Source organism: Sciurus carolinensis, chromosome 3, assembly GCF_902686445.1.
Source record: "Sciurus carolinensis chromosome 3, mSciCar1.2, whole genome shotgun sequence".
Lineage (NCBI taxonomy): Eukaryota > Metazoa > Chordata > Mammalia > Rodentia > Sciuridae > Sciurus > Sciurus carolinensis.
In genome coordinates, this window is record NC_062215.1 from 33,491,435 (window position 1) to 33,513,973 (window position 22,539).

The 22,539-nt window shown below is 37.8% G+C and overlaps 2 protein-coding genes across 6 annotated transcripts in view; one reads left to right on the forward strand and one right to left on the reverse strand.

Annotated features, from left to right (window-relative positions):
* The window catches only part of Ppm1e (protein phosphatase, Mg2+/Mn2+ dependent 1E), a 168,056-nt gene that overhangs the window by 134,283 nt on the left and 11,234 nt on the right, over window positions 1-22,539 (forward strand). For both annotated transcript variants that reach the window (XR_007107575.1, XM_047542828.1), the window contains exons 2-6: window positions 312-430; window positions 13,936-14,135; window positions 17,449-17,637; window positions 20,013-20,156; window positions 20,386-20,479. Coding sequence is in view for 1 of the 2 variants with exons in the window: in XM_047542828.1 (XP_047398784.1) it covers window positions 312-430; window positions 13,936-14,135; window positions 17,449-17,637; window positions 20,013-20,156; window positions 20,386-20,479 (746 nt within the window). In the remaining variant the exon portion in view is untranslated. The remainder of the gene's footprint in view (window positions 1-311; window positions 431-13,935; window positions 14,136-17,448; window positions 17,638-20,012; window positions 20,157-20,385; window positions 20,480-22,539) is intronic.
* Trim37 (tripartite motif containing 37) overlaps window positions 1-22,539 on the reverse strand; it is a 180,169-nt gene that overhangs the window by 1,767 nt on the left and 155,863 nt on the right. The gene's annotated exons all lie outside the window — the stretch shown is intronic.

Below are 22,539 nucleotides of genomic sequence, written 5' to 3' on the forward strand. Positions count from 1 at the left end.
TGTAAAGACTGAGTGTGGTGATTTAACACCTATAATCTCAGCTACTTGGGAGACTGAAGCAGTAGGATTGCAAATTCAAAGCCAGCCTGGGCAACTTGGTGAGACCCTATCTCAAAATGAAAAATAAAAAGAGCTGTGGTTATAGCTCAGTGGTAGAGTGTCCTTGGGTTCAATCCCCAATACCACAAAAATAAATATTTGAATATTGTTTAAAGGTATAATTTTAAGGTGTTATTACGAATGTAATTATTAATGTTAAATGTATTATTTCCTAATTTTTACTGAAAATAGCCTTTATTTTTCTCTTACAGTAATTGCCCTTCATTTTTGGCTGCTGCTTTAGCCAGAGCCACATCAGATGAAGTGCTTCAGAGTGATCTTTCTGCACATTATATTCCAAAGGAAACGGATGGCACAGAAGGGAGTGTGGGTGAGTACCTTTCTATATTATTTGTTTAAAAACCCTAAAATTGTCTCCTGTTTAGTGGTCTACAGAATATATGTGCAAGATACCAAATCTAATTACATTTACCCACTAGTTGATTATGTAGTAGGGAAAAGCAAAAATGTTTTTTTATCAAATAAATCAATAAAAAGAGGAAGGAAGAGAGAAAATACAAATGTATTTTGAAAAGGTAGTATATAGAAGGTAACTAACAACAGGAGAGTGTCATAAAAATATCTAGATCAAAGGAAAAAGTGGTGAGGAATAAGAATACACAACAAAGAAGTGGGTGAGATGAGAGTTTGAACAAAACCTATTTAAAATTTTTAGCTTAACTTTAACAATCTAAGTAAAAAAATCAGATAGAAAAATTTAAGAAATCAATTGTAACAAAACATCTCATTAATTATACTTTGTATCTTATCAGTAAATAAAGGTCTTAATGACAGGTATATAATATGTGGTTTAATTGCATGGGTGATTGATAATCTTTTTTTCCAGGAAATGTATTAGGCTCAATTTCTTAATGTATATTCTTTAATGTATTAGGCCTATTCATATTTGACAGGATTGAAAGAAGATTTTTGGAACACCACCCCTTGACCCCTGCTGCTGCCGCCACCTTTTTAGTGCTGGGGATTGAACCCAGGGCCTCTCCCATGCTAAGCATGTGGTCACTACTGAGCTTTATCTCCAGTCCACAAACCAAAAATGTTAGAGAATTTTACTAGTTCATGCTATTTGTTCTATTTTAAACATTTGCTTATAAGGTAAATAAGGAATGAAGCATATTATTAATTTGAATTGAAATAGCTAGATTCCAGAGAATGTGAGGCAGATATAAAAATAAACATTCCTGTTCTTCCTTTATCTTTCTAGATTGTTTTTGACAGCAAGCTGTCAAGGAAGGAATTACTCTGCTTGTTTTTACTGGGAGTAATTGATTCATCTGGAACCAAACTGTTCCAGAGTCAAGTCGGATAGAATTCCTGCTACAAAGCATTGGTCTTTCCTCTCGTACTGATGCATAAAGCACAAGCCTTGTAATGAAAAGATGAGAGATTAAATTCTGCTTCATTGAAGCCAGGGTGATGGCTGACTCAGCTCCAGCTCAGTACAATGACATTAACGACTGATGAATAATTTACAGCTGTGAGGGGGTGGACTGCTACTTTGGACGATTTTTACTTTTTCACACCCCCTTTTATTTTATTTTTCCATTTCATGTGGCAATTATTTATGTACTGATACACCATTCCCTGCAGAAGAACACTTAATGTAGCAAGATTGAAGTCATGCTCTGCATGCCTACTTTGGAAGAAATTTCTGAACCTCAAAAGGTAGCAAAAGTGAAATGAAGGGTTTTTCTTTTGGTAGATATTATTGATTTCTGATTTTGTATTTTTCCAAGATATTACTCAGTAATGTCTTCATCTATTGCTATGATTCAGACTGTACTATAATTCTAAACTATTGGCAAATCCTTAATGGGTTTAATTTAAATTACTCAGTGTGAACTGCACTAAGGAGAATCCATCACTTCAGGGAATATTGTGATAATTCATACATCAGAGTGGGAAATGAGCATAACAAATAAAGCCTACTCACTAGCTTAAAGGTACTGAAGGTCCCCAATGAAGTGCCAGTTTGTTCCTCTTCTTGGTTGTTTCCATAATGAATTTCTTAAAAATCCTTAACTTAAAATTCTTTTCATATTAATGTCATTCCTAACAGAATGTCTGTTAAGTAATCTTGCATATCTGACTTGATACAAATTTTATTCAGTAGATGTAACTCCTGTCCAGACCATCTGAAACTAATTTAAAATATTCCACTGAAAATTATTATTAATATGAAGGGATTTAAAAGAATTATGATGTTAGCATAAATATATATGAAAACCTAAATATTTTTTGGAAAAATATAAATTAACAAAGTTTATTTAAGATGAAAAAGATTGAGACAACTGTCAAGGACAAAATCACAAGGATTGACTCAGTGAATGTTTTTGAATGACCCAAGAGGAAATTACAGTGCTTTTTAAAATGAGCGTTTTAATTACACAAAGAAAAATTTGCATAGCATAACACAATACCCAAACCTGCCTTAGACAGAAGTAGAAGAGGAAATGAGTAATCCATGTAAATAAATCTAATATTGGCCATTAACTAATTCAGTGGATATTATTGAGAGCCTACCATATGTCCCACATGATAGGACAGAATTTGGCTCAAACCAAAATGTATAATTATGTTAATGTATACTCAGGAATTTTTTGGTTGTTTAGTGGCCAGAAACACAACTCAAATTAGCTTTAGCAAAGCAGAATTTATTGGCTACCCTCCACGGGAAGGACTACACAGTAACCTTCGGATAATGTCAACAGAAGCTGCTATTTCTCCAGCTCTAGGCTGTCCTGTCTTTCATATTGATTTTATTTTCAGGCTCCATGTGGTAGCAAGATGACTGATGGGAGCACCATTTGCCCAAGCTGAAGTTGAGTAGGAGAACAAGAGTAGCTTTTCTCAGTTGCTCTTACTTACATAAATCACAGAATTTGCTCTAACTGCCCCAACTTGGATATATCCATTCCTGCTCACTGTGGCTAGAAGAAAATGATTCTGTAGTTGGTTAGACTTGCATCACCTTTTATCATAGGATGCCCATGGACTGAGATAGGGAAGGAAAAGGAGTAACATTTGCTATCTATTAAGTAATTAGAGCAAGTTCTGACTCAAAATATCAAGTAGATAAAATAATTAGAAATAAACTCATAGGAAATATTAAGCTGGGCAAGGTGGCACATGCCTGTAATTCCAGGTACTCAGGAAGCTGAGGCAGGAGGATCTAGAGTTCAAGGATATTTTGGGCAACGTAGATGCTGTCTCAAAAATTAAAAATATTAATATGAATATTTGGACTTGGGGTTGTGGTTCAGTGTTAGAACACTTGCCTAGCATGCAAGACCCTGGGCTTGATCCCTACCACCACTCACACAAAGAAATAGAAAGAAACTGTGTCAAAACTGAGCAACATGGCTGGGCATGGTGGCACATGCCTACAATCCCATCAAGAGGATTGCAAGTTCTAAGGCCAGCATCTGCAATTTAGCAGGATCCTAAGCAATTTAGACCCTGCCTCAAATAAAAAGGGCTGGGGATGTGGCTCAGTGGTTAAGCACCCCTGAGATTAATTCCAGGAGTTGGGGGGAATCAACAAACAAACAAACAAAAAACCTTCAGCAACATAAAGAAGATTTAAATTAATGAAAAAGGAAGTGGGTGGGTAGCACACACTTATAATCCCAGTGACTCAGGAGGCTGAGTCAGGAGGATCACAAATTCAAAGCCAGCTTTAACAACTTAGTGGAGGCCCCAAGCAACTTAGTGAGACTAAGGGCTGGGGATGTGGCTCAGTGATTAAGCACTCTGGGTTCAATCCCCAGTACCAAAAAAAGAAAAAAAAATATAATTCAATTAATTTATTCCTGAATAAGACTCAATATGAAAAAGATTTCAATTTTATCCAAGTTAGTCTATAAATACAATGTTATCCCAAACACAGTGGCAATAGGTTTTTCTGCCCAAACTTGGCAAAATGATTAAGTAGTTACTTGGGGGGTGGGGGTCAAACTAAGTTACATCTTTCAAAACTAAAAGTAATAATAGGAAAACAAGTCTTCCTGATATTAAAACATATTTTAAAGTTATTTATACTATTATAGAAGTAGATGGAGAGATGAGTAAGCAGAATAGAAAATCAATCATGTAATATTATATAATATTTTATATAACAGTTTACATCTTCATTTATTCAAGAAACATCTAATGAGAACTCGCTGTGTAGATACTGTATTATGGCTCATCAAGAACAAAAGAGCCTGACCTGAGATTAAGAATGATTTTACGTGGGCTAGGAGTGTACAGCACTTGCCTAGTAGCATCTGCAAGGCCCTGGGTTTGATTCCCCAGCACCACAGAAAACAATAACAAAAAAACGAAACCAGAATGATTTTACCTGTGTTTGTGAAATGTTCTGATGATACCGAATGTAGTGAATACTTAATGTTATCTATTGTTACAAAATATGGTTAAGAGTTATAACATTGTGAACAAAGTGTGATGGGAACATAAGGAAATGAGCAACTGGGAAAGGGAGTAAAGACAGCTCTATTGGTTACTAAATATTGCAGGAAACTGGTATTGCTTTCCCTAACCAATTTAACCTCTCTATCAGTTCTACCCAGCAGACAGTGCAATGATGTAAATGTTCCCTACTTGTATTGTTCAGTGTGGTAACTACTGGCCACATGTAGCTATTTAGCAATATAGCTACGTAACCAAAAACCTGAATTTTTCTTTTAAGTTGGCGATGGAACTTTATTTATTTATTTATTTATATGTGGTGCTGAGAATCAAACCCAGTGCCTTGCACATGCTAGGCAAGCACCCTGTCACTGAGCCACAACCCCAGCCCAAAAAAACCTGAATTTTAAGTTGTATTTAATTTTTTTTTTTTTTTTTTTTTTTTTTTTTTTTTTTTTTTTTTTTTTTTTTTTTATTTTTTTTTTTTTTTTTTTTTTTTTTTTTTTTTTTTTTTTTTATTTTTTTTACGTTTACATAGGGTAATGATGTTTATTATATTTTTTCCCCTCCCCCCCACCCCTCCCACCCCTCCCACCCCTCTTTTCCCTCTACACAGTCCTTCTTTCCTTCATTCTTACTGCTCTCCTTAGCCTAACTCTAAACCTAACCCTAAACCTACTGCTAGCCCGTCCCACCCCCCATTATATGTCCTCATCCGCTTATCAGCGAGATCATTCGTCCTTTAGTTTTTTGAGATTGGCTTATCTCACTTAGCATGATATTCTCCAATTTCGACCATTTGCCTACAAATGCCATAATTTTATCATTCTTCATTGCGGAGTAATATTCCATTGTATAAATATGCCACAGTTTCTTTATCCATTCATCAACTGAAGGGCATCTAGGTTGGTTCCACAATCTGGCTATGGTGAATTGAGCAGCAATGAACATTGATGTGGCTGTATCTCTGTAGTATGCTGATTTTAAGTCCTTTGGGTATAGGCCAAGGAGTGGGATAGCTGGGTCAAATGGTGTTTCCATTCCAAGCTTTCTGAGGAATCTCCACACTGCTTTCCAGAGTGGTTGCACTAATTTGCAACCCCACCAGCAATGTATGAGTGTTCCTTTTTCACCACATCCTCGCCAACACCTATTGTTGCTTGTATTCTTGATAATCGCCATTCTAATTGGGGTGAGATGAAATCTTAGGGTGGTTTTGATTTGCATTTCCCTTATTACTAGGGATGTTGAACATTTTTTCATATATCTGGTGATTACTTGTACATCTTCTTCTGTGAAGTGTCTGTTCATTTCCTTAGCCCATTTGTTGATTGGATTATTTGTATTCTTCGTGTAGAGTTTTTTGAGTTCTTTATAGATTCTGGAAATTAGCGCTCTATCTGAGGTATGGTTGGCAAAGATATTCTCCCACTCTGTAGGCTCTCTCTTCACATTTCTGATAGTTTCCTTTGCTGAGAGAAAGCTTTTTAGTTTGAATCTATCCCAGTTGTTTATTCTTGCTTTTATTTCTTGTGCTATGGGAGTCCTGTTAAGGAAATCTGATCCTGAGCCAACAAGTTGAAGATTTGGACCTACTTTTTCTTCTATAAGATGCAGGGTCTCTGGTCTGATTCCGAGGTCTTTGATCCATTTTGAGTTGAGTTTTGTGTAGGGTGAGAGATAGGGGTTTAGTTTCATTCTATTGCATATAGTTTTCCAGTTTTCCCAGCACCATTTGTTGAAGAGGCTATCTTTTCTCCATTGCATATTGTTGGAACCTTTGTCTAGTATGAGAAAATTGTATTTATTTGGGTTTGTGTCCATGTCCTCTATTCTGTACCATTGATCTACCTGTCTATTTTGGTACCAATACCATGCCGTTTTTGTTACTATTGCTTTGTAGTAGAGTTGAAGATCTGGTATTGCAATACCCCCTGCTTCGCTCTTGCTACTGAGGATTGCTTTAGCTATTCTAGGTTTTTTATTCTTCCAGATGAATTTCATAATTGCTTGCTCTATTTCTGCGAGGTACATCATTGGGATTTTAATTGGAATTGCATTGAATCTGTATAGAACTTTAGGTAGTATAGCCATTTTGACGATATTAATTCTGCCTATCCAGGAACATGGGAGATCTTTCCATCTTCTAAGGTTTTCTTGAATTTCTTTCTTTAGTGTTCTGTAGTTCTCATTGTAGAGGTCTTTCACCTCTTTTGTGAGATTGATTCCCAAGTATTTTATTTTTTTCGATGCTATTGTGAATGGGGTAGTTTTCCTAATTTCTCTTTCTGAAGATTCATCACTTATGTATAAAAATGCATTGGATTTATGAGCATTGATCTTGTAACCTGCTACTTTACTGAATTCACTTATGAGTTCTAAAAGTTTTCTGGTGGAATTTCCAGGTTCCTCTAAATATATAATCATGTCATCAGCGAACAGGGATAGTTTGAGTTCTTCTTTTCCTATTCGTATCCCTTTAATTTCTTTGGTTTGTCTGATTGCTCTGGCTAGAGTCTCAAGGACGATGTTGAATAGAAGCGGTGAAAGAGGGCATCCCTGCCTTGTTCCAGTTTTTAGGGGGAACGCTTTCAGTTTTTCACCATTTAGAATGATATTAGCCATGGGCTTAGCGTAGATGGCCTTTATAATGTTTAGGAATGTTCCCATTACCCCAATTTTTTCTAGTGTTTTGAGCATGAAGGGATGCTGTATTTTATCAAATGCTTTTTCTGCATCTATTGAAATAATCATGTGATTCTTAACTTTAAGTCTGTTGATATGGTGAATGACATTTATTGATTTCCGAATGTTGAACCAACCTTGCATCCCTGGGATAAAACCCACTTGATCGTGGTGCACTATCTTTTTAATATATATTTGTATGCGATTTGCTAAAATTTTGTTGAGAATTTTTGCATCGATGTTCATTAAGGATATTGGTCTGAAATTTTCTTTCCTTGATGTGTCTCTGTCTGGTTTAGGTATCAGGGTGATATTGGCTTCATAGAACGAGTTTGGTAGGGTTCCCTCCTCTTCTATTTCATGGAATAGTTTGAGGAGTATTGGAATGAGCTCTTCTTTAAAGGTTTTATAGAACTCGGCTGAGAACCCATCTGGTCCTGGACTTTTCTTTGTTGGTAGGCTTTTGATGACCTCTTCTATTTCATTGCTTGAAATTGGTTTATTTAAGTTGTGTATGTCCTCCTCGTTCAGTTTAGGTAGTTCATATGTCTCTAGAAATTTGTTGATGTCTTCAAGGTTTTCTGTTTTGTTGGAGTATAGATTTTCGAAATAGCTTCTGATTATGTTTTGTATTTCACTCGTGTCTGTTGTGATGTTTCCTTGTTCATTCCGAATTTTAGTAATTTGAGTTTTCTCCCTCTTTCTCTTTGTTAGTGTGGCTAAGGGTTTATCAATTTTATTTATTTTTTCAAAGAACCAACTATTTATTTTATTAATTTTTCCGATTGTTTCTTTTGTTTCGATTTCGTTGATTTCGGCTCTGATTTTAACTATTTCCTGTCTTCTACTACTTTTGGTATTGGTCTGCTCTTCTTTTTCTAGTGCTTTGAGCTGTAGTGTTAACTCGTTTATTTGTTGATTTCTACTTCTTTTTTTGAATGCACCCCATGAAATAAATCTTCCTCTAAGTACTGCTTTCATAGTGTCCCAGAGATTTTGATATGATGTGTCTTTGTTCTCGTTTACTTCTAAGAATTTTTTTATTTCCCTCCTGATGTCTTCTGTTATCCATTCATCATATAATAGTGTATTATTTAGTCTCCAGGTATTGGAGAAGTTTCTGTTTTTTATTCTGTCATTTATTTCTAATTTCAATCCATTATGATCTGATAGAGTACAAGGTAGTATCTCTATCTTCTTGTATTTACTAACAGTAGCTTTGTGGCATAAAATATGGTCTATTTTAGAGAAGGATCCATGTGCTGCTGAGAAGAAAGTGTATTCATTCTTTGTTGGATGGTATATTCTATATATGTCCGTTAAGTCTAAATTGCTGATTGTGTTGTTGAGATCTATAGTTTCTTTATTCAATTTTTGTTTGGACGATCTATCCAGTGGTGAGAGAGGTGTGTTAAAATCACCTAGTATTATTGTGTTGTGGTCTATTTGATTTCTGGAATTGAGAAGGATTTGTTTGACGTACGTGGGTGAGCCAATGTTCGGGGCATAGATATTTATGATTGTTATGTCTTGCTGATTTATGCTTCCCTTAAGCAGCATGTAATGTCCTTCTTTATCCCTTCTGACTAGTTTTGGTTTGAAGTCCACATTATCTGAGATGAGGATGGATACTCCAGCTTTTTTGCTGTGTCCGTGTGCATGGTATGTTTTTCCCCATCCTTTCACCTTTAGTCTATGGGTGTCTCTTTCTATGAGATGTGTCTCTTGCAGGCAGCATATTGTTGGATTTTTCTTTTTAATCCAATCTGCCAGTCTGTGTCTTTTGATTGATGAATTCAGGCCATTAACATTCAGGGTTATTATTGTGATATGATTTGTATTCCCAGTCATTTGACTCATTTTTGTTTTTGACATGATTTGGTTTCTCCTTTATTTGGCTATTCCTTTAGGCTAGCGCCTCCTGTTGCTGATTTGCATCGTTGTTTTTCATCTCTTCCTCATGGAATATTTTGCTGAGAATGTTCTGTAATGCTGGCTTTCTTTTTGTAAATTCCTTTAGCTTTTGTTTATTATGGAAGGATCTTATTTCATCGTCAAATTTGAAGGTAAGTTTTGCTGGGTATAAGATTCTTGGTTGGCATCCATTTTCTTTCAGGGCTTGGTATATGTTGTTCCAGGCCCTTCTAGCTTTTAGGGTCTGGATTGAAAAATCTGCTGATATTCTTATTGGTTTCCCTCTGAATGTAATTTGATTCTTTTCTCTCGCGGCCTTTAAAATTCTGTCTTTATTTTGTATGTTAGGTATTTTCATAATAATGTGCCTTGGTGTGGGTCTGTTGTAATTTTGTATGTTTGGAGTTCTATAAGCCTCTTGTACTTGGTTCTCCATTTCGTTCTTCAGATTTGGGAAATTTTCTGTTATTATTTCATTGAATAGATTGTTCATTCCTTTGGTTTGTTTCTCTAAGCCTTCCTCAATCCCAATAATTCTCAAATTTGGCCTTTTCATGATATCCCATAGTTCTTGGAGATTCTGTTCATGATTTCTTACCATCTTCTCTGTTTGTTCCACTTTGTTTTCAAGGTTAAATATTTTGTCTTCAATGTCTGAGGTTCTGTCTTCCAGGTGTTCTATCCTATTGGTTATGCTTTCTATGGAGTTTTTAACTTGGTTTATTGTTTCCTTCATTTCAAGGATTTCAGTTTGGTTTTTCTTCAGTATCTCTAACTCTTTATTGAAATGATCTCTTGCTTCCCGTATTTGGTCTTTTAACTGTTGATTGGTGCGATCATTTAATGCCTGCATTTGCTCTTTCATCTCCTCCTTCAATGCATGCATTTGCTCTTTCATCTCCTCATTAGCTTCCCTGATCGTTTTAATTACGTACATTCTGAACTCCCTTTCTGTCATTTCTTCTGCTCTGCTGTCATTGGGTTTTATTGATGTAGTATCTAGGTTTGTTTGGGACATTTTCTTCCCTTGTTTTCTCATAATGGTCAGTTGTCAATGGGACCTTGAGATATTGCAGTTTTCCACTATTGGCTTATAGTGTCCCACTAGATTTCCAGTGTATCACCTCCCAGCCTTCAGTAGCCTGATGTCTTGGAGGAATCTGATAAAGCAGCTCATTCGAAGAATACTGCCCCTAGCCCCCTACTGGTTCCACGTTTTGGAACTGGCTCTGTGCGGAAATGCTCTCACTGTGGGCCTGCACCGTGCAGCTGGCCGTGTGGGAAGAGCCCACTGCCGGAGTGTGGAAGACTACCTTGGGAAGACTCAAGCTGCCCTGCCTGGCTCTGCTAAGCCACCTCTATCTGGGCCTGCCACCCGGGCTGAGCTTTACCCAGTGGGCAGACTCACCCGTGGCTCCACTTCAGTCCGAGTCTCTCAATGCCTCCCCTTCTTAACTCCTGGGTTCTGGAGCGACCGGGGGTGCAGTCTCCCTCTAGGCCGCCATCTTGGATCGCCCCGTGAAGAGAGCCCGCGGCCGGAGTGGGCAGAGCCGCCTGAAGAGGTCTCCAGCTGCCCTGACCTTATCCCTGAGACTGACTGCAGATCGAGCCTCTCCGCTGGTTCTTTGCAGGAGTACACTGCACTGCAGCAGCTCCGGGACTCGGAGCGTGCTCTGTTCAGACAGGCTCTCCCTAGCGGGCCAGTTCCGTTCCGAGAACCTGGAGAAGCTGGCTGTGTGGGCGGGGCCGGAGTGCGCAGGACTGCCTGTGGATGACTCTAGCTGCCCTGCCCGGCTCCGATAAGCCACCTCTATCTGGGCCTGCCACCCGGGCCGAGCTTTACCCAGTGGGCAGACTCACCCGTGGCTCCACTTCAGTCCGAGTCTCTCAATGCCTCCCCTTCTTAACTCCTGGGTTCTGGAGCGACCGGGGGTGCAGTCTCCCTCTAGGCCGCCATCTTGGATCGCCCCGTGAAGAGAGCCCGCAGCCGGAGTGGGCAGAGCCGCCTGAAGAGGTCTCCGGCTGCCCTGACCTTATCCCTGAGACTGACTGCAGATCGAGCCTCTCCGCTGGTTCTTTGCAGGAGTACACTGCACTGCAGCGGCTCCGGGACTCGGAGCGTGCTCTGTTCAGACAGGCTCTCCCTAGCGGGCCAGTTCCGTTCCGAGAACCTGGAGAAGCTGGCTGTGTGGGCGGGGCCGGAGTGCGCAGGACTGCCTGTGGATGACTCTAGCTGCCCTGCCCGGCTCCGATAAGCCACCTCTATCTGGGCCTGCCACCCGGGCCGAGCTTTACCCAGTGGGCAGACTCACCCGTGGCTCCACTTCAGTCCGAGTCTCTCAATGCCTCCCCTTCTTAACTCCTGGGTTCTGGAGCGACCGGGGGTGCAGTCTCCCTCTAGGCCGCCATCTTGGATCGCCCCGTGAAGAGAGCCCGCAGCCGGAGTGGGCAGAGCCGCCTGAAGAGGTCTCCGGCTGCCCTGACCTTATCCCTGAGACTGACTGCAGATCGAGCCTCTCCGCTGGTTCTTTGCAGGAGTACACTGCACTGCAGCAGCTCCGGGACTCGGAGCGTGCTCTGTTCAGACAGGCTCTCCCTAGCGGGCCAGTTCCGTTCCGAGAACCTGGAGCTGTATTTAATTTTAATTTAAATAGACATATATAACTACTGGCTATCTTACTAGACAGTGTACATCTATATAATAAGTACAAACCAAAGAATGATACGATGGTTTTTACTATTATTTGAGAATTGTCCTAATTGTTAGTATCAGTTATTTGTTTTACCTCACCCCACTTACCCTCAAACTTGCTGAATTCATTTATTCTGTAATATTCTGTTGTGACTGAGTCAAATAAGGACATACCCTCTTCAGGGTCTGCATTGGGGACCTGTCCTGCTGCTGAGACCAGATGGGTTACAGTGATACAAGTAGGTCATTGCTGGATGAAAGAAATATTCTTTAGGACAGGGGATGTATCTCAGTAGTGGAGCACTTGCCTAGCATTGTGAGGCTCTGGGTTTGATCCTCAGCACTGTAAAAACAAAAATTTAAAAAGAAGAAATAGTCTCTGGCTGGTGCTTAAGACAACAACAACTAAACGAGTCGCTCCAAACTATCAAAATATTGGGCCATTTATTGACTTCAGTTTCCTTCATGTACCTACCTCCTCAGTCTGTATTTGCTCTTTGAACTTAATTTCTTCTTCAGTTGTACCCTTGATTTTCAGTTATATAAAATTGTTAAGGTGGACAATGCCACAAGACAGGATTTTGCTACCCTGTACACTTTGTTCATAATGAAAAAAAGAGTAAACATGAGATCGGCTTTCGGAATATAATTAATTAAAAAAGAGTTTTGCCTAAGAAAACAGGCAAATGTAGTCAGAGGTTAAGGTGAGAGCAGGACTAGAACTAAAAAACAGGAGTCGGAGTTCCCAAGCTGTTTAGGAACATATAGTTTTTTCCTTTGGAATTTGTGCTCTAGATTGTTGAAGGCATCTGGAGTCATTGCCCATCTGGCACACATTTTTTCAGGCTGTCAAGCTATATCTGATTTAGTGAAGTAAAACAATTTAAAAAAAATTTTTTTTAACCTGAGATATAGGAGAACTTCCTAAAATACTGACCTGAGAAAACCTAATTGCAGTTCCCAATAGCTGCAACTTGAGTGGAAGGGTAAATCATGTGATATGATCTCTTTAGTACACCATACAGTGTGGTTAAAAGGTTTACACATTCGTCTACTGAGGAATACAAGTCTTTCTCAGAAGTCAGCTAGTTTATACCTAGGTATGGTGGCATACACATGTATGTATGCTGAGACAGGAGGATCCCAAGTTCAAGACCAGTCTGAGATCCTGTCTCAAAATTTAAAAAAGAAAAAAAAAAAAAAAAGAACCGGGGATGTAGCTCAGTGGTATAGTGCCCTTGAGTTCATACCCTAGTACTACAATCAATCAATCTAAATAAATTTATCTAGCCTATGCTGGGGCAAGTAGTGGAGAGTTAGGGTAAAATAGTATACTGAGGGTGAAGAATTATGTTAGTATTGCTCTTCAGATTGCTATCTCCCTTTTTATATCCAGGTTCACACACATAGACAGAATATAAGTAACTTTTTTTTCCTTTTGGAAATATAAAACTTAACTCATTAGTTAGCCTGTTGACAAAATAATTTAAACTACTGCCCAAACCCTAATAAACATATCAAATAACAAAAAAATATATATAATTCAGTTCCAAATGATAATCATTTATAGGGGAAATTTAGGGGACTGTACATCAGGGAAGAAGTCTGGAAGAGAGGGACAAAGACAAATGGATACCCAAGGTGAACTCTTTCCATTCTCTAGTTTATAAGCTGTTTGCATAAGCCTTTCTCATTCCAGCTAGCTGGACAAACAGTGTTCATACTACAGTCATCGTCTAAGCCTAGGAGGCTTGGCTCTCCAGGTCACAATCATAGCAGTCAACCAAAAGGGAACAGGTGCTGTGAACTAGAGGGCAGTAGCCAGAGTATTTCCCCAGGCTGGGAGAAATCAAGTTCAGGAATGGGTCCTGCCTTGGCTGGAGATTTTCTCCTCAGGACATAAGGATATTTTAGTGGCAGCACTGGCTGATGATTTTCTATTAGACAGGCTGTCATTTTCTTTTTTCAGAAGCAGCATTTGATTTTTCTTGAGAAGGAAGAATTTCTTCTATTAAGAAGCTTGACTAAGGTGACCTACTTCGGTCTTTACCAAGCAGGCAAGTGAAAAGCAGTTTTACAAAACTCTTTATTGGGGGTTTCTGTTTCTTTCACAGAGATTGAGACAGTGAAATTGGCCCGTTCTGTCTTCAGCAAACTACATGAGATTTGCTGCAGCTGGGTGAAAGACTTCCCTCTCCGCAGGAGACCCCAGCTTTATTATGAAACATCAATCCATGCCATCAAAAACATGCGCAGGAAAATGGAGGACAAACATGTCTGCATTCCTGATTTTAATATGCTCTTCAACCTAGAGGTAAAGGGCACTTCTGGAGAGTCAATGAGTTTTAAAAAACAAAACAAACACCTTGGTGGTCCTGTTAGAAAAGAGGAATTAATTTATTTCTAATAATATCTCTTATAGGTTAGAGTCAGAAAAACTGCACAATGGCACAAATTTGCTTTCGTTAGAAAACAGAAAAGGAACTATTTGTTATTTTAAGTTCAAATCATTCCCAAAATTGGGACCACTGCTGCTTTGAATAAGTTCACATGGTTCAAAATTGGTAAAACAAAAATCTCTCATCTTCCAGTTCTCTTCCATGAAGGCAAAGGATAGTTACCAGTTTCTTTTTTTTAATTTTTTTTTTTTTGTAGTTGTAGATGGATAGACTGCCTTTATTTTGTTTGTTTATTTTTATGTGGTGCTGAGGATTGAACCCAGTGCCTCACACATGCTAGGTAAGCGCTCTACCAGAGAGCTACAGCCCCAGCCCCCAGTTTCTTGTGTAAGCTTCTAGAGCTGTTCTATAAACATACAAGTAAAAAAGAAAACTGTTATGTCTTAATAAAGCTGTTTTTTTAAGGAAAATATTTCTATAGTATAATCAAATAGTATTAAATTCCCACAACACTATGTTACTAAAGGCAACACAAAGAGTAAATTTAAGGCTGAGACATTTTTTGATTTTGTGTGATTTTTTTTTTTTTTTTTAATCTTGGTCTCTGAGATGGGAAAGTAGTTGGAATTACATTTCATGAATCTCTGTGACTGACAAATTAGATCCATATGAGCCTTGTCAGCTTAATAACCATTTTCTTGATTCCTTCTTCTTCTTTTTCTATTAAATGTATTATGTTAATGCAAACAGAGGTAGGTTTGTTTCCTTGACTGTCACTTGCCTCTTCTCTTCATTAAAGTCCATAACTTAAAAATTACAATGTAGTGATTTATACAAAGGACAATATTTCCTTCCTTCAAAGCAGTGGAATTTAACTTTTAGTGACTGTCTCTTCAACAGTGAGGGTTGATTGGTAATTGGTGCTTATGAAGATATTAGCTTATAGCTCTGTTTCCAGCACATGCAAATCTAACCCAAAGGCCAAGTGATAAAACATTACACCTACTTAAAGATTATATTCAGATTTGGGGGCCTTACTGCTGGTTTTCCACTTAGTTGGTTTTTATTTTCCCTCTGAATTTAAAAATAAGCCCAAAAACCTAACTCAGAAAGGAACATACTATTAATCGTGAAACAAGCTTTGTGAACAATTTGGTAACAAATATTTAGGATTTTATGACTTTTCACACCTTTTGATTAGATAAATTTACTTTTAATTATAAGGAAATAGAAATGCAGAAGAGCCTTATGTTTATATTTTGCTTGATGTATTATTTTTTGTGGTCCTGGGGATATCACATGCTAGGCAAGTACTCTGCCACTGAGCTGCATCCCCAGTTCTTGTCTGATATGTTAATAATAATAAATTGGAAGTGACCTAAATCATTTAAGGAAATGATAATGATGGTGCTTGCAAGATATATAAGTGACAAAAAGTACATAAAATTTTATGTTCACTATGATCCTAATTTTATTGTTTTTTAAATATATGTATGGGGGGCTGGGGATACCACTCAGTTGGTAGCATGCTTGCCTAGCATGTACAAGGCCCTGGGTTCAATCCTCAGTACCACCATTAAAAAAGAAAAAAGAATTTAAAAATATGTGGTGTATATATAGAAGAAAGATGGTAATCTTTGCATGGTAGGATTACAGGTGATAGTTCTTCATACTTCTTTATGTTCATAAATTATCATACTTTATTATAATAGGGAAAATGTCAATAAATGTTGTTTTCTAAAGAATGTACACTACTTTTTAAAGAAATTCACACGGCTCCCTTTTCTTTCTTCCAGTGCTATAGAGTTGTTTAGAAATGAGTACTGCTTTACAGATAGAAATTCTACACATAATGATTATTTCTAGACAATTGTTTAGTCAGTCTTCAGTGATGTTCTACATGGTATTGTTTAAATTGCAAAATGGACTAGTCATAATGTGTTTTAGACATAGATTTAATATCTGGGTGTTATCATTGCTTTATGGACCTTCATATTTGATACTTCTATTAAAAGGAACTTTTCCAAAGCACAGATATACCTCTTGTTTTAATATTTCTTTCAAACCCCCATGAGATAGCAACTTATCTCTACCCAACATAAGAAAACAAGTGGGAAAATTATGATTTGCTTAAAAAATCAATGACAGAACCTGAATTCCTGTAAGATTCCTGAAGCCAAAGGAAAGAGAAATGAATGAACTTGCAAATAAAAATCATTACTTATTGTTACCTAAAGGGGAGCTCAGGACTCAGTGAGGCGTGAATGAGTCATAGATCTCCTAAGTGAGATAGATCTGAGATTTAAACACTTGAGTTGAAGATGAATAAGCAAACTACTTAGTGGTCAAAAAGGTAAATCTATGATTAGGCTTCCTTTGTCAAGACAAAGCAAAAGGTTAGAAGAGCCTCCCTTGGCAGTTGACATTTGTGAGAAAACTTGAAGCTCCATCTTAGACTTGAGGCAAGGCAAAGTTGTCAGCCACACAGGGCATTTGGGCATCTGATGTGGTTCAAGTTTGGTTAACTAATTTAGAGGTTCTGTGCTACTTATGAAAACTCGATCGGACCATGAATGATTTATAAAGGAAACATTATATTTAGAACTGTGCATATGTTTTTATATCTCTATGTATTTTAAACAACCTGAACATAATTGGCTTTGTGCTGGAAGGCCAATTATTTCCTATTGTTCTCTGGCATTTTGAAAAAAGTACTCAATTCCTCCTCATACCCTCTTTTCCACCCCTCACCAACTTGTAACAGCAGTTTTGAAGTAACGTATGTGGGTGGTTTCCATGGTACAAGACAACAACTTTCACAGAGAGGGCACTTCAGCCTGAGCTAATTGGGCATGATGTGTTCCAGTGCTCAGTGTAAAAACACAGATGCCCTAATTTTGCAGGTATTTCAGCAGTTGATCAGGCATGTTAAGAAAGGGGAAACATTAAGTCTCATTACCTGAATGACAAATGCCATAGAGGAGGAGGATGGACAACAATGTTTCCTGGGGATTGGCTCGTTTGTTTGTTTTTTAATATTTTTAGTGGTAGATGGATACAATACCTTTATTTTGCTTATTGAGTTTTATGTGGTGCTGGGATCAAACTCAGTGCCTTACACGTGCTAGGCAGGTGCTCCACCACTGAGCTACAACCCCAGCCCCGGAATTGGTTCATTTGAATCATATTGTCCCCAATTCCTTAACTGTTCTGTGTTTCTATTGACAGGACCAGGAAGAACAAGCTTACTTTGCAGTGTTTGATGGCCATGGGGGAGTAGATGCAGCCATTTATGCTTCCATTCACCTACATGTTAACTTAGTTCGCCAAGAGGTTTTTCCCCATGATCCTGCTGAGGCTCTGTGCCGGGCCTTCCGGGTCACTGATGAGCGGTTTGTGCAGAAGGCAGCTAGGGAGGTATGCCACTTTCTTATGAATTCCAGCTATGCATGTCCTAGCTGAACTCAACTTGTTCTATTTGGTTAAAGGGCTATTTTGGACTTTTCTCTTTCTGGGCAGACACTATCCAAACTCTTATCTTCTTGACCCGTGCTACTGGATTCACATGTTCTGAATCTAATTCCCTCTTCAGGAATAGTTTTAGTAGCAATGACATACCCTATAGAAACAGTCAAGCTATAATTTTCTGGATACATTCCTATAATCATTGCTGGATTTGGCAGGCGAGTTTTATCTTTCCTTTCTTTATCATTATCTGTCAGGTTCATACCAGGACCATCTCTCTGAGCTTTCTTGCTGACAAGATCTGGATATGGTGAATATGAAATAATGTTTTAAAAAAAAAAAAAACAGAAACTAGGATTACTTCCATACGTTTGGTTCTAAATGTGTAGGCAGTGTTTGGCTGTGTGTCTCTTGGAGAGGGTGACTCCTTAAATGATTTTGATTTTCTCTTAGCAGGAAGAAAATTCAGGCTTATATCCTATATTGTTAAGGTTAATCAGATCTGTTTGTTTACTATGAATGAAATTCAGGGGCTCCTGTATTAAGCTCTAACAGTAAAAACTAAGTATCATTCTGGGCCCTGGCACGTAAGTATAGTATTCTATATTGGATTCCTAACTGGGGGCCAACCACTTTCTATTTTTTAAACTAATCACACAAAAAAATGAGGATATAGCTCAGGGGATATGGCTCAGTTGGTAGAGTGCTTGTGTTGCATGCACAAGGCCCTGGGTTCAATCCCCAGCACCCCCCAAAAAAAAAAAAAAAAATCACTCCTGTCATGTGACTTTAACTCTTAAAAATGAAGAGTTAACTCTTTTGCTGTGGAGAAATCAGGGTAATCATTTAATCCATTTATTTAATCCTGCAGTTATGCTGCAAAGCAATAATGGGTCTCAGAATTCATGAACCAATAATTCAGAACTACTTGGTATTAAGCAAGAGAAATATTCTATATCTTTATCCCCACTCTCAAGTTTCAATTTATATGCAAATCCAGCAACCTAACTACTAGGGTGTACACAGATGTGCAGCTGGAAAAACAACAGTTAACAACTGTTAACCTCAGATCCTCCCAGTCTCTTGAGGGCTGACACTGTGCGGCTCTGCCTCTTACAGCTGCTGGCTCTCAACGTTCTGAACGAGTCACTTTGTTTTTTTCATCCTCTAGTCTATTCCTTTTCTGTCTCCTTAAAATTATGGGCATATTTAATCTTTTTTTTTTTTTTTTTATTGATCATGTTTACCTCATTTGCCAACAGTCCTGGTGTCTCAGTTCTACCGATAGATCTCTTGAATAATTTAGGTTTGTCTCAGTAGTCCCTTTTCTCCTTGTACTTCCATGTGCTGCTAACTGCTGGGGGGAAAGTAGCTATTCCTGTTGTGAAGCAGCCCAGCCTCCTGTTCTTTCCAGGGCATATGCACTGAAGTGTCTTTATCATGTGTTCCAGAGGGCTGAGTTGGTGAACATTCTGTGTGGGAAGATATTTTATTGGTGGGTGAGGATTTATAACAAACTTTCCCTATATAGGGAAGTTGTTTTTCTCATTGGATATAAGGAGCCCTTTACCACCCCTGACGCATTGGTTCTAATTTAGGCCAGGTCCTTAGTAACAGAAAGTCATGCTCATTTGGTGGTGACTCATGTCAAATGGAGATATCATTTTAGTATGATAGGATCAAGAGTTTTAAGTACAGTGGTAGCTGTTGCAGTGAAATTCCAGGCTATTAGGTCTTTAGGCAATGTTTCAAAAGCAAAGGCCCCTAAAAATATTGTAGACAAACTTAAAAAAAAAGTTTTTTATACTAAGATATAAGCACCTTAGTACTTCAGGGAATGTATGCTATCTCTTGGCTCCTTATCTTGGGAACATATGATGGTATACCAAGCAAAGCTTTCATATTACTTTGTATAGCTAGGATACCTTATTGAACATTTAGTAGGTCAATAATGAAACAGACTAGAATATGGAAATCTTTAAGGATTGATATAGTGAATTTAGCAATAGCCTGGAAGGAAAAAGAGTTTCCCCTCTATTTTGTATACTAAAGTTACCTGCCTTTGGGACAAGTCACATAACCCTGACACTTAAAAAAAATCTGGAATTAATCATTCCTGTCTTGCATATTATAGATAAGGTAGATTTGTGTGTGTGGTTAATAAGTACATACATGCATATAAAATGCACAGAAAAACATGAATTGCTATGTATTTGTGAAACTGCATTATTAATAGTCTACCTTCCAAATTAATAATTATAAATTGCTCTCAATGAAAATTTGGTGTCTATTTTCATTGACTCTAGTTTTATTTAAACTATTTTCAGAGCTTAAGATGTGGGACCACAGGAGTGGTGACTTTTATCAGAGGCAACATGCTACATGTGGCCTGGGTGGGTGATTCCCAGGTAATGCTTGTGAGAAAGGGCCAAGCTGTTGAACTAATGAAACCACACAAACCAGACAGAGAGGTACGTATGGTTTGTTTTATTGGAGCACATGTCATAGAGGCAGTTTTTGAGTTATTTATTAGGATTCACTCAATTATTATAATTATTGCCATTAATCTCAACAGTTGTGTCTATCTTCATAAGAGAAGCTTTTCAGGAACCTGATGAGTATTTAAACTGTTGTTAACTATTAAAATAGATGAATTCATCCTGAACCCAGTAAGCTTCTTTTTATTGCTTTGCTGTTTAGGATGAAAAGCAGCGAATTGAGGCCCTTGGAGGTTGTGTAGTCTGGTTTGGTGCCTGGAGGGTGAATGGAAGTCTGTCAGTCTCCAGAGCTATAGGTAGGAAAAACAAATTAATTTTGTTTCTCCAAACTTAATTTAATTTTGTTTCTCTTCTTCTAGCTTACTGTCTTATATTACCTCTGATATGAGGGAACTGGAGATAATACTTTATATTATCAGAGTGTTTATATATGTTTAAAATAATTGGATAATGCCTCTTTAATTAGTTGATTCAGTTAAACCTATTTGCAATCTTAAATTCCATTATAAAACAGGGACCATATCAAGAAATTCATAGCATGAATTTAGCCAGGTGTGATGGTGCATACCTGTAATCCCAGCAACTCTAAAGATTGAGGCAGAAGAGTCACAAGTTCAAGGCCAGCCTCAGCGACTTAGTGAGACCCTGTCTCAAAAATAAATAAGGGCTGGGGATGTAGCTCAGTGGGATAGTGCCTCTGGGTTCAATAAAATAAAAATTTAAAAAAAGTATACTAGGTTTTATCAGTTCGGTTTTTTTTTCCTTTAAATGGAAGCCTTTAATTGTTATTGTCAAATCTACCTAAAACCACAGTGATCCTCATTTCTTTTTTCTAAACTTTGCTCTAATTAGTTGTACATGACCGTAGAATGCATTTATACATTTTGATAAATCATAAATAGAAGTGTGATTTCACATTTTTGATTGTATATATTGTAGGAGCACATTGGTCATACAGTCATATATGTACATGAGGTAATAATGTGTGTATCACTCTTCTATTTTTTCTACTCTCATATCCCCCATACCCCCTCCCCTCCCTTCACTACCCTCTACCTAATATAAAGTAACTTTATTCCTCCCTAGCACCCCTGCCCATTGTGAATTAGCATCCACATATCAGAGAAAACATTCAGCCTTTGGTTTTTGGGTTTGGCTTATTTCACTTAGCATGATATTCTCCAACTCCATTCATTTACTGGCAAATGCCATAATTACATTCTTTTTAAAAGCTGAGTAGTATTCCATTGTGTATATCTACCACATTTTCTTTATCCATTCATCTGCTGAAGGACACCGAGGTTGGTTCTATAGTTTAGCTACTGTGAATTGAGCTGCTATAAACATTGATGTGGCTGCATCACTGTGGTATGTTGATTTTAAGTCCTTTGGCTATAAGCCAAGGAGTGGGATAGCTGGGTCAAATGGTAGGGGTTCCATTCCAAGTTTTCTGAGGAATCTCCATACTGCTTTCTATAATGGTTGCACCATTTTGCACTTCCACCAGCAATGGATGAGTGTACCTTTTTCCCCACATCCTCATCAACACTTATTGTTGCTTGTATTCTTGATAACTGTCATTCTGATTGGAGTGAGATGAAATCTTAGTTTTGATTTGCATTTCTCTAATTGCTAGAGATGTTGAACATTTTTTCATATATTTGTTGATTGTATATCATCTTCTGTGAAGTGTCTGTTCAGTTCCTTGGTCCACTTATCAATTGGGTTATTTGTTTATTTGTTGTTAAGTTTTCTGAGTTCTCTATATATCCTGGAGATTAATGCTTTATCTGAGGTGCATGTGGTAAAGATTTTCTCCCAATCTGTAGGCTCTCTCTTCACATTATTGTGTCTTTTGCTGAGAAGAAGCTTTTTAGTTTGAATCCATCCCATTCATTGATTCTTGATTTAACTCCTTGCACTTCAGGAGTCTTGTTAAGGAAGTCAGGTCCTAAAGCCGACATGGCGAGGATTTGGGCCTTCTTCTAGTAGTTGCAGGGTCTCTGTTCACTGTGATCCTCATTTCATTTCATTCTGGGTCAGATTTAACCAGTATTTTCCAGAGAATGGAAGGCTCTCCACATATTTTTACCCCTATTAATTTTGTTTATATTTTTACATTTTTTTCAGTTAACTTTAAAATCATATAAATAACAATTCATGGGAAAACACTGTACTTTTTTTGTGAAAATCGTTTTCTAAACATGAAATATAGTAATTTGTCAGATAACACAGGTTTTAAAGAATCTGTATCATAGGATTTAAATTTTTAAAAAGAGGGTAAAACAAATTAAATAGCTGACTGGGCAAAATGAACAAGTGTAAGTTCAAAGAACTGAGCTGTTTCCATCTTTGT